At 29.0% G+C, this 15,736-nt stretch overlaps 1 protein-coding gene across 1 annotated transcript; it reads left to right on the top strand.

Moving 5' to 3' along the window:
• Positions 1 to 431: 431 nt before the first annotated feature.
• Positions 432 to 15,730, top strand: LOC109607311 (pickpocket protein 11). Its single transcript, XM_049967340.1, has 10 exons — positions 432 to 544; positions 602 to 787; positions 977 to 1,106; positions 1,160 to 1,290; positions 1,356 to 1,443; positions 1,493 to 1,591; positions 4,201 to 4,393; positions 9,895 to 9,948; positions 10,016 to 10,124; positions 15,298 to 15,730. The coding sequence occupies exons 1-10, from the start codon at positions 432 to 434 to the stop codon at positions 15,431 to 15,433; spliced, it is 1,239 nt and encodes a 412-aa protein (XP_049823297.1). The 3' UTR covers positions 15,434 to 15,730.
• The last annotated feature ends 6 nt before the right edge of the window (positions 15,731 to 15,736 follow it).

Genomic DNA, 15,736 nt, shown 5'->3' with positions numbered 1-15,736 from the left:
AGCAAAAATGTAACAAAACCTAAGGAAACCTGAATGAATGACATAAATTTGTCCTAATTTAAAGCATTCAAGATAATTCGTAGAAAAATTGGTATTATCCTTTATATTTTTTATTCAAAGAAAATTTCAATGTATCCGTATTTATATAAAAATTATTTCGTTTATTTGGTTTGATAACTTGTAAAGAAAACCATTAACCTTTTCAGTATTATCGCCATTACTCATTATATTTGTGTATGATACATAAAAGGCAAACCGAACACAATCAACTAAATCGATACATTCCATTTAGCCGCACAATGCCTAATTCAATAAAACGATTTTTGTAAGTAATGTAAGATTAAATACTGCATTGAATAGATTACAATTTTCCCCGGTTATGAAAGCAAGCAATTTAGTTTGATTGTGCCGGCGGCACAGAAACTTTTATCATGCGTCTAAATTTTTACAAGAAAACCATAAACAAATTAGTATACTACAGCGAGAATACAACATTGCATGGGCTTAAATACGCGGCCGACAAGAAACGGCACCCGGTAGTAAGGTAATTAACGTAACGCACATAGCTAACACCTTAATTATGACTGAATATAATTTTAAGATTATTCTGGGCTGGTACGTTCGCGTTGAACATCTATGCAATGATAACGATATTCCAGGCTGCTTACAATACGTACAACGAAAACGCCATCAGTTTCGTAACGGAAACGACTTATTTAAACTGGAACACGTCATTTCCCGCTATAACGTTATGTGAAATTTCAGCTACCGAAATACAATGGGACGAGTAAGGATTTTAATAATATTTACATTACAATGTAGAGCATAAAAGAGACATTTTCAGTGTCTCTTAAGATAACAAAACCTCTTTAGAATCAATTTGACGAAAGTCTTTTGTTGATTTCATTTTACATAAACATGCATATTTCAATTAGCAATTTCATTGAAATGGAAAATTGCATTTTTCACGTTTTAGTTATTCGGAGGATGCTGCTGCAGTTGAACAATTTATTTCCGACATAATTTTCTTTACTGGGAGCTGCTATTCCTGCTCCTCCCTGTGTCCCAGTTGTGAAAAAATTGATTTAAAAGCCACCGTGGAGAAGGTAGAACTGCTTAAATTTGTCACAACACAATTATTTATTATTACCGTTGTTAGTTGCGCAAAAAGTGTCCGCAATTAATGATGTCCTGTATGTGGAATAACGAGGCATTCGACTGTTGTAAAAAGTTTTTGCCACTGGAAACGGAATATGGAGTCTGTTATTCGCTGAATTCACTTCATACGAAGTAAATAATTTGAAATGGAATTATAGAATATAAAATGGGGATTATTTTAACGGGCTCGGTTTTAGCAAAACACCGGAGTCCGAAATGGATCTCATGTCTAATAGAAAAACTGGACCTGGTCAACTTATGGTAAAAGCTGTAGAGGACATACGGGTAGTGAAACCAAATAAAATTGTTAAACTTTATTTAATGATATGTTTAGTTGTATTTTCATGCACCTGAAGATGTACCTTTTATAAATTCGGATCCGGATCAGCGAAAAGATGTTATGCTTGGGGAAGCTTATAATATTTCTATAAACGTAAGTTTCCCTTGTTAAACTTTTTCCTTCTTATTTACCTGTCTGATCATTATATTTTGATATTTACATTATTCGAATATTTGTGTATACAACTAAAACGTTAGTATATTATTTAATTAAAATTGACTGGGTTCCATTCATTACGTTTTTATGATTAAACTTCCACATAATTATTGCAATGAACAACTTTTATCAACATTCTACAAGCAAATTGATATTCCGTTTGTTTATGAATGTGTTTTCGAACATTGATTTTTTTTTTGTTTTTTTTGAATTTTAGAATATATCAATATATAATTGACTTATTTAGTTAAACAAGCATTCTTTAGATTCTTCAGATTCTTTAGATTCTTTAGATTCTTTAGATTCTTTAGATTCTTTAGATTCTTTAGATTCTTTAGATTCTTTAGATTCTTTAGATTCTTTAGATTCTTTAGATTCTTTAGATTCTTTAGATTCTTTAGATTCTTTAGATTCTTTAGATTCTTTAGATTCTTTAGATTCTTTAGATTCTTTAGATTCTTTAGATTCTTTAGATTCTTTAGATTCTTTAGATTCTTTAGATTCTTTAGATTCTTTAGATTCTTTAGATTCTTTAGATTCTTTAGATTCTTTAGATTATTTAGATTCTTTAGATTCTTTAGATTCTTTAGATTCTTTAGATTCTTTAGATTCTTTAGATTCTTTAGATTCTTTAGATTCTTTAGATTCTTTAGATTCTTTAGATTCTTTAGATTCTTTAGATTCTTTAGATTCTTTAGATTCTTTAGATTCTTTAGATTCTTTAGATTCTTTAGATTCTTTAGATTCTTTAGATTCTTTAGATCCTTTAGATTCTTTAGATTCTTTAGATTCTTTAGATTCTTTAGATTCTTTAAATTCTTTAAATTCTTTAGATTCTTTGTATTCTTTAGATTCAAATTAAAGATAAATTAACAGTCTACATTTATATAACTTTGAAATTGGTTCAGTAGTTCAGATGCTAACGACTTTAATAATTTGATAAAATCGGTTTTCCGGGGAAAAATAGATGCTCAAAATTCGCATATCGAATGGTACATCAAAATCCAGCTTTTTATAGACTTTTTTCCTCCTTTTATTGAAACAATTACTCTCCTTTTGTTTATTATTGCTTTAATAATAGACAATAAAGAAGAATCAGAAATTTTATTTATTAAATTTATTATACGAACAGTAGATTTAATTTCAATTGTTTCAATAATAGGGAAAAAAATGTCAAAATGGTCAAAAAGCTTACAGTATTGGCAGAAAGTAGAGCTAGGTTTTGTTAGGTTGTGTTACATTTTTGCTAAAATATTTGTTCAATTTAACTATGCCAAAAATTTACAAATGGTGTTCTATTGAAAATAATAGTTATGGAGGTTTTAAATTATACAAAATGAAACAAAAATTATTTGAATTTTAAAAAAGTTGCTCTACTTTCTGCCAATACTGTAATTATTAAATTATTAACTTAAATTATTTGTAGTAATAAAGTAGTTTAATTATTTAATTGTTAAATTTATAAAGGGAAGTTAATTTACAATATACATAACATGGAACATAATAACCAGGACAAAAATTATTTGAATTATAAAAATGTTGCTCCACTTTCTTCCAGTACTGTAATTTTAGTGTACCACTATAAAATTAATAACTTTATAATTTGACGTTTAATTTTCATTTTTAGTATCTTATTCTATTCGCAAAAGTATCATCGTAAAAAATTTAAAAGTAGACATTACTTTGTGATTTCTATTATTTCCAATACGATATGCGAATATTCAGCATCGATTTTTGTCTGGAAAACCGACTACAGCAAGTTATTAAAATCGCTGACACCTGAACTACAGAACTAATCTCAAAATTATGTAAATGAAAGTTTAATTTGAATGCTTGTTTAGCCAAATCGGTCAATTAGATATTCAAAAATTCGTTGTTCAAAAATGCTTCCATAAAAAAATCTTAAGTGTGATTTTGAAGTTTAGTACACGAAAATTTATACGAAATTCATAATGGAATATGAAAAGTACGATTTTTTGTCCATTTCTAAACTACTGTTGATATTGATTATACTGGTTTATTAATGCTGTTTTGTTTTATTTGAACAGGAAATTAGATTGTTCATTAAAACTTATTTTCTATAAATATATTTGAAAATAGTATTGGGATTTTGAGTATTGAAATAATTTATTTATCCATTTCAGTTGATAATATCTTGGACAAGAAACATAAATTAGTATTTCCGGTATCTAAAATAATACTTTGAGCATATTTGCATCTTTATAACGTTGCTAATGTTATTTATTAATGTACTTTCGCACATTAACCGAGTCAATTAAATTATGAAGCACGTACAAACAAGAATATGTTCAAACTGTGTGATTGATTTGTATATTCCCTCCAGACACGAAACCGAATTAACAGCCCTTTGTGGCTCCCATTTCATATTCCATATCGATATGCAAATACTTTTTCCAATATGAATAATAATGAAGACGGTTATTTTTGCACGAGATAAATTGATTGTCGAGTGCCTACGCATTAATAAGCCAAGTCTTTATTAACGTACCAAGAAAAACAATGTTAATATAAGTTTTCCGTTTAAGGTAATAGAAATCGAAAACGACGAAAACGTCAAATATCTGCCGGTCGAGAAGAGGGCATGCCGATTTCCATGGGAAAAGCCGGACGAGTTAATTGTCCACAAGTACTACAGTTATTCCACATGTGTGGTCCAATGTCACGCCGATAATCACATAGATCTGTGTAACTGCACGCACCACTTGATGCCGGTATTCAGTAAGTACTCTATTTTACAAATAACATCGACACACCACTTAAATAAAATAAATTCAAAGGGGCTAAATTAGCGAGAGAAATGTCAGCCACTCAAATAATAATAATGGAATGGAAACGTTTTTCAGTCTATTTAAACGGTTTGTTCTTTTAATCTATCGCAAATCCAATCGCAATTTGTGCCCGATTGAATTTTTCCTACAAAGAGAAACAGAACGACATTCCTGTCCAAAATGTCACGACTCAATTGTCTGATCGGATTGCCCGGGGCTCAAAATTATTTGACTTTTTCGTTTTTTTTTTAAAGCGCATCTTTTACAAATAAGGCGAAATTAAATGTTGTGACGTTGACACGAAACGGATCGATTTCCACCAAATAATGGTGTCATTGTTGCGACATATATATCATCAACGTTTTTCGCCACAATTAGTGTCAAAAACGCCAATCGTGTTTTTAAAAATCGGCATAACAATTGCCCGCCGTCAATCTAAAAAAAAAAAAATGTAAATTTATTCATAGATTTTTTATTGTTTTATTCTTTGGTTGTTCAATAGAAAAATTTTTGCCGAAACACAAAAAACTGCAGCGCATGATGAATTGTTAAAGTTTATATAGTGTAAAGTGTGAGTTTGACGTAAATTTAAACCTATTTAGAGCTACCAGTTAAAACCTAATCCTGATAAAATGCTTTTAGAAATTGTATTTTTAACAACCGTCTAAAAACGTTTAAAACTTTGTATTGTATTCCAATAACAAAATATGCGAACTAAACTTGATATCCATGAAAATGTTTTATTGTTCCATTCTTTGGGCAGATAATCGAGTGATAAACTGTAAAAATAGAAAATTTTAATATAACTGTAACTGTGAGATGTTCTGTGTTTAGAGCCTGAAGGATACATTGTACAAAATTACCCCAATTTGTCTAAACTCTTTTGTTTTAACTATTTACTTTAGAGTTTATAATTTAGGGATAGTTAAAAATATATTAGAATCACAAAAAACGGTTGTCGAAGTGGTGTAAAATGTGAGTTTGATATAGATTTAAACCTATTTAAAGTCTTCAGTCAGAATGCTTTTAGACATACGAATTTTAAACAGCTTAAAATAAAATTACTTATTTAATATTTAATAAATATTTTGATTAATAATAATGAAATAAATTTGAGATTTTTATGTGCCATTTAATTTCTATTAATTATTTCTAAATCAAAAATAGTTAAATAGAGTTGTTCTTTACCTGCGTATTTTTGTAAAAAAAATCGATTGAATTGAAATTTTGTTCGTGAAAAATAAAAAGAACAACGCAACGAATTTTATACCTTGAAAGCTTTAAACAATGTACAAATTTATTCATCATATCATTCATCGACCATAGTGTGCATCTATATCTGCCATTTTTTATTTACAGTTTTCATTTATCAGTTCAATTGAAATGCTTTCAGACATACGAATTTTAAACTGCTTAAAATCGTTTAAATTTACTTATTTTTACATTCAATACAATAGTTCTTTCTAATTCTTCTAATATTTTGCTTAATAATAATGAAATAAATTTTTATGTGCCATTTAATTTCTATTAATTATTGCTAAATCAAAAATAGTTAAATAGAAATAGTCGTTCTTTACTGGGATATTTTTGTAGAAAAATCGAGTAAATTGAAATTTTGTGTTGGTAAAAAATAAAAGGTAAAACAACGAATTTATACCTTAAAAGCTTTAAACAAAGTACGAATTTATTCATCATATGCATTCATATTTGACATTTTTACAGTTTTTCACAATTCAATTGACTGGTCAAAGAGTAAAACAACGAAATATGATTAATTTTTTATTTAAGCCAGGAAACACAAAAATATTACATTATTATTATTAAATAAAACGTCAGTTTATAAAATTCATAACAAATACGCTATTAAATATAATAAATAACTAATTCATTTTGCATAGCGATTATTTTTCTATTATATATTGTAATAATGAAAAACTGCAACAGTTAGTAAAGTGTGAGTTTGACGTAAATTTAAACATGTTTAGAGTTCCCAGTTGATGCCTAATCCAGATAAAATGCTTTTAGTAATGCGCACTTTTAACGAGTACCTAAAAAGTTTAAATTTACTTACGTAGTTCAGTTCATTAAACTAACATTTTGTTTAATAATGGCGAAATAACATTAACATTTCTCTGTTCCATTTAAAAATAGGTGGTGGCGTAAATAAAAAATGTAAATATATTCATGAATGTTTTATTGTTTCACTCTTTGAGCAGGTAATCGAAAAGTGAAAAACTGTAAAAATAGGATATATAAATATACGCCATGGTCGATGAGTGGTGTAAATTTGTCCTTTGTTTCAAGCTTCCAGGATTATTCGCATAAAATCGCATTGATATTTTTATTATTTTTTTGACACACAAAATTTCAATTGTGCCTATTTACAAACAAGGGTTTTTTATTAACTATGTACTTCATTTAAAATTAATAAACCGATTGTTTAGTATATTTAATTTTTTATGACGTTTTTGATCGTACTGAATTTTGAGAGAGACATCATGTATGGCAGAGACAATAAAAGATGCCCACTACGAAGCAAATTTACAGACTTTTACTGTCTCTGTGGTGTATGATGTCTCTCTCAAAATTCAGTCGGATCAAATGGTTTTCGATTGGTATATAAATGAGTAATAAATTAAAATTATAAAAAGCAAATAAGAAATGAAGACTGAAACAACTCAATAACGAGTATAGTTATTTTATGTGATAATTTACTAAAAAGTCTTGTTAGCAATGTACACAAAAATGCCCTATAAAAACAATGAATGTTCCTTCAAAATATGTTGAGAATAAATGAATGAATGGAAAAGTATTAGAAATTATTAAAGAAAGAGATAGTGAATATAATAAATATATTCTTAATAAGACAGAACAAGATTGGAAGTCAACAACTAAGAAATGGAGGTATGGTCAGGACAAATAAACAAATATATTTCAAAAGTACATTAAAGAAAAAAACAGAGGATGAACTAGAAGGAGCTTAAATAAAAATATCCATATAAATAATAAAAAGTTTTTAACTCTTCGTTATGTGACTTTACCGTGCTGTAATCAAATATTGTGACAAGAATAATATCAAAGCGTTTTCTATAAAGAACACTCCTGTGTAAGTGATAAATGGTTTAGTGACATAGAAAATAATAAAATTATGTTAGCAGGATTCCTGGATTTCAGGATTTAGCAACAATGTTAACCAGAAAATTAATATTATAGAATAAGTTTGACTTGGTTGAAACTGTATTTAAGTTCGAAAATTTCAATCTGTTATCAAAAAGTAAAAATTTAGAAACTGAGTTTTATACCAATTAACTAATGAAATTGATGTTCTACAAGGAACAGTCCTTAGGCCTGATTTGCTCAATTTATAACATACTTAAACGATATTATGAAATATGTTCGTGTAATTTTGTATATTTGCAGACGATACAATGCTGTACATTGTGGGTAATATTTATTACATGTTTAAAACTCTAAATCAGAAGTTATCTGTCATCTTTAATTGGATATGTGATAATAGTTTAAGTATAATTTAAGTTTATGTTGATAGGTAAGCCTTATAAATTATCAATATATAATAATATGGATCTTATAATGTATATTAATGACAGGCAACTTGAGACAGTAACAAAAATTAATTACCTAACTGTGATTATAGATAACACCTTAAATTTTAAAAGACGTTATAATTATGTTTTAAAAACAGTTTCCAAAAAAATTTATTTATTTAGGATAATTGCTGGCTAGTCATCATTTTGATTATGTGCTTCAGTTTGGTTTAATTTTTGTAATTGTAATTTAACTGAATCAATCAAGTACACAATAAATGCATGAGGATAATAAATATAGTCCAATAAAAGGTATTATACTAAGAATTATTCTTATTATTTGAAGTAATTTATAAAATTAAAAAGTATCATCATCATCATATTTACGCAGAAAAAGTTAAATTATTATTATGGCATTCATTAATATAATAATAGAGAAAAGAGGATTTTTATATTAAAACTGTCCTAAGTCAACATATACAAAAATTAATTTTGTAAATATTTACGAGTGAATTACCAAATAACATGAAGGACTGTGATAAATTAAATACTTTAAAGATTGGACTAGAAAGATTGTTTGTTTGTAATTTTAGTTTTTGTTTGTTAAGAATGTGTTTGTACAGTATTGGCAAAAAGTAGAGCAACTTTAAAAATATATAAATTGCTACCACCATTTATAAGCAAATCTAATATAATAATTTATACCAATTATGAATGAACACACATATCAGTGAGTATTTCTTGTTTTAAAAATAATTCTGTTAGCTACAAATCAAAAAACTAAATATTCGGTTGGCAAAAAGTAGAGCAATTTTTTATTAAATGTCATTAATCTCTACAAAATCCACAATAATTTTTAGTTTTATAGTATATACCAATATAAACTAAAGTTAATATAGTATCTCGTGGAAGGTAATTATTTTCTAAATTAAAATTAAGGATTGCATCGTTCTTTCAATCCGATGAGAGAAAATCAATATAGATCGATTGTAAAGCGTGTTTTAGAACAATTTTCAAGATTTGGTGATGTGGCAGGAAAAAATAAAACTGGACGACCAAGAAAAACCAATAGGTTTCAGAATAAACAAATTTTATCCTACTCCAAAAAAGATCCTTTCCTGAGCTCCAGCAAAATAAAAGGTCTACTTGAGACACCATTTACTGTATTCAGAGAAAGATATGCCACTAACATATTTTCAACAAGATAATGATCCGGAGCACACTTCCAAATATTTGAGGCAGTGGCTCTTAAGGGAAAAAATTAATGTTATGAACTGGCCATCTCAATTTCCCGATCTAAACTTCATTGAAAACTTATGGGAGATAGTGAACAACAAAAAAAGACACAAAGAGTCTAATCTAACTAATCAGCAAGATTTATTCACCGTTGTGCAAGATTCCTGTCAAAATATGGAACCAAATGTTATTGACCATCTGTTGCTTTCCATTTAAAAAAAGTGTTTGGAAATTATTCATAATAATGGGAATTTTTCAATATATTATATATAAATTATAATTACAAATTCTTTGCAGTACTAAAACTTTAAATAGCATAAGTTTTTGCCAGACCAAAACAAATAATCATCATAATCTCTTTATTTTTTTATTGTTTAATTATGTAATTATTAAATTTATAAAGGGAGTTAATTTTCAATATAAATTTTTTTAACATAATAACCAGGACAAAAATTAATTTTAAAGTTGCTCTACTTTCTGCCAATATTGTACGTACATTTTGTGTTGTATTAGCTTATACTAAATAAAATTATTGTGATGAAATCAAGTTATTGTTAAACTTAAACAATATTAACAACAATAATTGAGTCTAGGTTAAATAATAACTTGATATATGTATACGAAATTTTCGACTATAATTGACTAGATAATATTAAATGAATTGTTGCAGACAAAGGCAAATACTGCGACATCGAGGGCTTGCAGTGTTTGACTGACAATTTCGGTAGGTACACATTTCAATTTGATCGATGCATAGATTCAACTATGTAGATCCGTTGGTAATATTTCAGAGACGGTAAATAGACTCCACGCCAAAGGATTTGACAAGTCCGGATTAGTGTGTGATTGCCTGCCTTCGTGTGTCGAGCCCGAATACAAAGTCGTGTCTGATACAAAAGGGTAAGCTAGCGGAGCAATAATCGAAATGTCATCATCGATGAAAATGAAGGGCGAAAATGTACATTCGAGGCGGCACAATTTTATGAAGGTGAAGAAACATTAAGGTGCGAGAAATCTTCGAGCTGCCATCGAAGCCGTCGCGACGTCTCCCCCCGATATTACCTCGACGGACGACTTTCTCCCGTAGTATCGCATTGCGATACACAACAACGTATAAACCGAAATCAATTAAATTTTAAGACCCACATTCACTTAAAATCCAGTCCAATTTTCTTCGGCAATTCACTTTTCCGCAGTTAACGTGACCCGATTGCGGTGCCGATAGCGTCGTCGTGTTTAGTTCCACGGCGATTTCCGAAGGCGGCCACGTAATTTTCCGAAATTGTTTAAGTAGCTTGGAAATTTGGAGAGTTCAGCGTTCACGATTTATAATAGCTATTCACGTTTGCGGGTTTTACGTTCGTTTTTGAATGTGCCACGTACCTTTGTCGTGTGTTGCGAATGTCACATTGCCCGTGTCGGAGTCGGAGTCGGAGATGGACTTATTTACGCGGATGGCACACATTCGTTGCGAACACAGGTTCCTGCAGAATTCGAAGTGCATTTTCACATTTCATCGCCCGACACGCTGTTGGTTATTAAGCGGCGAGTTTTGTGCTCCGACGGAATTATGCAAACTTGAAATATTTGCTTGATAAAATACAAACGTTTATAAGTACTACACATATAAAGCATTAGATTATGCACTATGTAGGAATATTAAACAAACTTCGGGAGGATGTTTAGTGTGTAACGACGTGTAATTTAGCTGATATTACAAATTACAAATTTTCACCCTAAATACATTGGATTTTGCGTAATTTTATCGGGCCAAGGAACAAGTTTAAATAACGGCGAATGCGCATAATCTGTAATTATGGTGAATGCGTATATACAAAATGGTGAATGCTCCAAAATATTAGTGGATCAATTTTTGATGTTGATCCTTAAAGAGAAGAAACAAATAAAAAAATAATCATTCTCAAACAATTTTAAAAAGTTTGTATTTCCATAACCCATTTCAGAAAATTACTTATGTTATAAAGTACAAGTTATTTACTAAGTGACAACTAAATCATATCTAATCATATTTACAAATATAAATGAAAAAATTCATTTTAAATAACTAATAATAGTGTGAAATTTGGTAACTTTATTAATTTAATATTTCAATATATTTTAATATAAACGTCTGGAAGCTCAAATATTGATTCAAGTACATTTAAAGGTGCTAGAGGTCCTTGGAAGTTGCTTGAAATACTTCTAGTGCATTGGAAGTCCTTTCCTTGTGAATGCAAAGCACTGGAAGTACTAAGAATACTTTTACTTCTTTTGTTTCATTATATAAAACTGGGATTTAAAATTAAAAAAATATATAAACAAATAAATTGAAAAGGAATTGAAGAACAATTACTTATACCATAGAAAGAAGTGATTTTATTACATTTTTTTCACATTGATGAAAGAAGTGAGTTTGATTTGGTCAAATTGGAGTAAGATTTAAAATTATGGATACTATTCTGATGAGGAATCAATTAAAAAATTAATTTTCTAATAAACAAGGACAAACTGAAATTATTATGTTAATAATAGTAGTCATAATAACTATTTATTTGACCAACAAATCATATATACATTTCAATGGTTGGTCCAAATAGTTGTAAATTATAGAAACTAGTAACTAAAAATAAACACAAATCAAGAGATCAAATGATTATATTACACAAGAATAGATTTTACATAAGTATACATAATATGTATAGTTATGTCTACTATTCAAAAGAGAAACTAAAGAATTACCAAAGTTGTTAAAATCACGACACTTTTTAAAAATTAGAATTTTTAGAGGCTTATGTGCAGAACTAGATACCTTCATACTTTGTCTATTAAAAGTTAGTTTATTATCAAACAACTCCTAAATTTTTGGTATACTGTTGCTCTGAAAAAAATAGTTATACATGATGTAATTAAAAAGAATGAATTTGATTCTATGGGTGAAACAATTTGCTGTAAATCGTCACAATCGCATACAGAATTGACAAAATAAAAAATCTCGAAATTATCAACAATAGATCATTAGAATTAATGAACAATGATAAGTCATTAATTAATATAAGGAAAAGAAGGGGCTCAAGATTTTATCCTTGTGGTAGTCTAAAGAATGCCAAGTAGAATGTGCAATTATATTCATTGTAGCTGACATATTGCTTTCGCCCACTAAAGTACGGAGACAGTAGCTGAATAGTGGAATTGTTAAATCCAAGGGAGTTTAATTTGTTGAGAATTATGTAGTGTTCAGTCCTGTTGGACGCTTTCGAGAAATCTGTATAAATAGCGTCGAGTTGACCGGCCTTTATTCATTTCATTTGAAACATACTCAGTAAACTATTAACTATTAATTATAATTAAGTTAGTTAATGTTGAATGTAGTATATGGTTTGATGAATTCTCTGATGTGTGGTGAATATGAGAAAGTAGCTCAACTCAGTTTAGTGTTTTAGCTGTAAAAATATTTTTGAAATAATCTGCAACTTCGTCTATAATATCCCGAGGAAAATTAACCTCTCTGTTGTAGTTTAATTGTCCAGGAATACCTTTATTTCTATATTCTTGACTCTATTTAAATGATTGGGGTAGGCAGCTGAAAAAAACTTCTTCACTACAGAGCGTAAGTGTAAAATTCCTTTCAGAAACACTCACTTGTGGTTTACTTAAAATTAGTGTTATAATAATTCTTTCATTTTCAATGTAGCTGAAGAGCTCCGAGTCCGTCTTTAGGCATTTTTATAGAAGCTAATCATTTCGTTTAGGTCTTCCCTAGCTGATGTAAACCACATAAGCCGCAAACCTTCTAAATCACTTAATTGAAATGCTTATGGAAAATATTGTTGGGTGAGTTTTTGATGGTGGTCCTTAAAGAGAAGAAACAAATAAAAAAATAATTATTCTCAAACAATTTTAGAGACTTTGTGTCTCCATAACTCAATTCAAAAAAATACTTATGTTGTAAAGTACAAGTCAACAAGTGATAACTAAAAAAGATCATTTCATTATCATATCTAATCACATTTACAAACATAAATGAAAATTTTATTTTAAGTGACTAATAACAGTGTGTAATTAAATTTGATAACTTTATTAGTTTGATATTTTAATATAATGGTCTGGAAGCTCATAAAAATTGATTCAAGTACATTTAAAGGAGCTTGAAGTCCTTGGAACTTGCTTGAAATACTTCTAGTGTTTTTTCCTTGTAAATGCAAAGCACTGGAAGTATTAAAAATACTTTTACTTCTTTTCTTTCATTATATAAAACTGGCAGCTAAAAATAAAAAAATGTATAAACAAATAAATTGGAAAGCAATTATTATCAAGAAAGTGATCAATTACTTATATCAGAAAGAAAAGATTTTATTACATATTTTACACATTGTTGAAAGAAGTGAGTTTGATGGGGTCAAATTGGAGTAAGATTTAAGTGTATGAGTATTATTCTGGTGAGGAATTATAAAAATACTTAAAAACAAGGACAATTTAAAATTATTAAGTTAATAAAATAGTAGTCATAACAACTATTTATTTGTCCAACAAAACACATATATATTTCGATGGCTGAACTAAATAAAAACTATTAACTAAAAATAAATACACAAATCAAGGGAACAAATGTTTATATTACAGATTTTATTCAAGTGTTACATAAATATACATAATATGTATGGTTATGTCTATTATTCAAAAGAGAAACAAAGAATTACCAAAATTGTTAAAATCACGACACATTTTATAAATTAGAATTTTAAAAAAGACATATGCAGAACTAGATACCTTCATACTTTGTCTATTGAAAGTTAGTTTATTGTCAAACAACTCCTAAATTTTTGGTATATTGTTGCTCTGAAAAAAATAGTTATACATGATGTAATTAAAAAGAATGAATTTGATTTTATGGGTGAAACAATTTGCTGTAAATCGTCACAATCACATACAGAATTGACAAAATAAAAAATTTTGAAATCATCAACAATAGATCATTACAATTAATGAGCATTATTAAATCATTCATGAATATAAGGTAAAGAAGGGGCCCAAGATTGGATTGGATCATGTGGTAGTCCAAAGAATGCCAAGTAAAATTTCCAATTATATCCATTGTAGCTGACATATTGCTTTCTCTCACTAAAGTACGGAGACAGTAGCTGAATAGTGGAATTGTTAAATCCAAGGGAGTTTAATTTGCTGGGTCCTGTTGGACACTTTCGAGAGAACTGTATAAATAGCGTCGAGTTGAACGGCCTTTATTCATTTCATTTGAAACATACTCAGTAAACTATTAACTATTAACTATAATTAAGTTAATTAATGTTGAATGAATCCATGCTGATTGGGAAACAGATAATTTTTCACATAAGATACTCTGTAGTTTGATTTGGCAGATTGTTATGTGGTGGATATGAGAAAGTAGCTCATCTCTGCTTAGTGTTTTAGCTGTAAAAATATTTTTGAAATAATCTGCGACTTCGTCTACAATATCTTGAGGAAAATTAACCTCTCTGTTGAAGTTCAATTGTCCAGGAATACCTTTATTCCTATATTCTTGGCTCTGTTTAAATGATTAGCGTAACTGTAAAATTCCTTGCGGAAACAATCACTTGTGGTTTGTTTAAATTTAGTGTTATAATAATTCTTTCATTTTCATCGTGGCGGAAGAGCTCCGAGTCCGTCTTCAGGCATTTTTCCAGAAGCTAATTATTTCGTATAGGTCCTCCCCAACTGATGTAAACCACGTAAGCCGCAAACCTTCTAAATCACTTAAATTACATTATGGAAATGCTGATGTACCCGCTAAACACTATGTCCAAGAATCCCGCGAGACAGCCTCGATCTTCTCATTTTACTCCATGCCAAACGATACATAACGTTATTAAGCCGGTTAGTGAATGTGTATTTTATCACGGCAACCTCTTTAAAATGTATTCAGAATAATTCATAATGTGTATTTCTCGGGCACATAATGCATCATTGTTCGTTCATAAATCCGAAGCAATGTTTTAGAAGCTCGGCGCGCCTTTGCGGACCAGTTTACACGATATCGTAATCCGGAGTGACCTCATTCATTTATTATTCGTTGCAGTGTTAAAACTTCTCACAGCGAGATTTACATCAAAATGCAGTCGTTGCCAACTTCCCGATTTAAACGAATTGTTGTAAGGACCCAGCTAGATTTGGTCGGTAAGTTACTCCGTTCCACCGTCGAAAATTCGATGTGATTTTATAATTTTCATTATGTTATTTTTATGAAGACGTTCAACAAGTAGATACGTTTTTATTAGATTTTTTTTTTTGAGATGGGAATCGATATTAAATAATTTCGCGAAACAAGTAATTTAATGCTCAATTTCTTAATATTTTTCAATTTTGTTTCAGTCTCGATAGGAGGAATTGCCGGCTTATTTATCGGAGCGTCGATATTAAGCATATTCGAAATATTCTACATTTTCTTAATACGAAAATGCGATTAAAATTGTTCGCATCACGATTAAAATTATGTAAAATAATAAATTATATCCTCG

This window comes from Aethina tumida, chromosome 1, assembly GCF_024364675.1.
Source record: "Aethina tumida isolate Nest 87 chromosome 1, icAetTumi1.1, whole genome shotgun sequence".
In the NCBI taxonomy this organism is placed as follows: domain Eukaryota; kingdom Metazoa; phylum Arthropoda; class Insecta; order Coleoptera; family Nitidulidae; genus Aethina; species Aethina tumida.
This window is presented reverse-complemented; position numbering and strand designations above follow the sequence as displayed.

Bases quoted from the DNA above. Each gene is read 5' to 3' on its own strand.
- LOC109607311 (XM_049967340.1), top strand. From the start codon at position 432: ATGCGTCTAAATTTTTACAAGAAAACCATAAACAAATTAGTATACTAC. The intron at 788-976 runs GTAAGGATTTTA...TTCACGTTTTAG, and splicing joins ACCGAAATACAATGGGACGA to TTATTCGGAGGATGCTGCTG. The intron at 1,107-1,159 runs GTAGAACTGCTT...TACCGTTGTTAG, and splicing joins TAAAAGCCACCGTGGAGAAG to TTGCGCAAAAAGTGTCCGCA.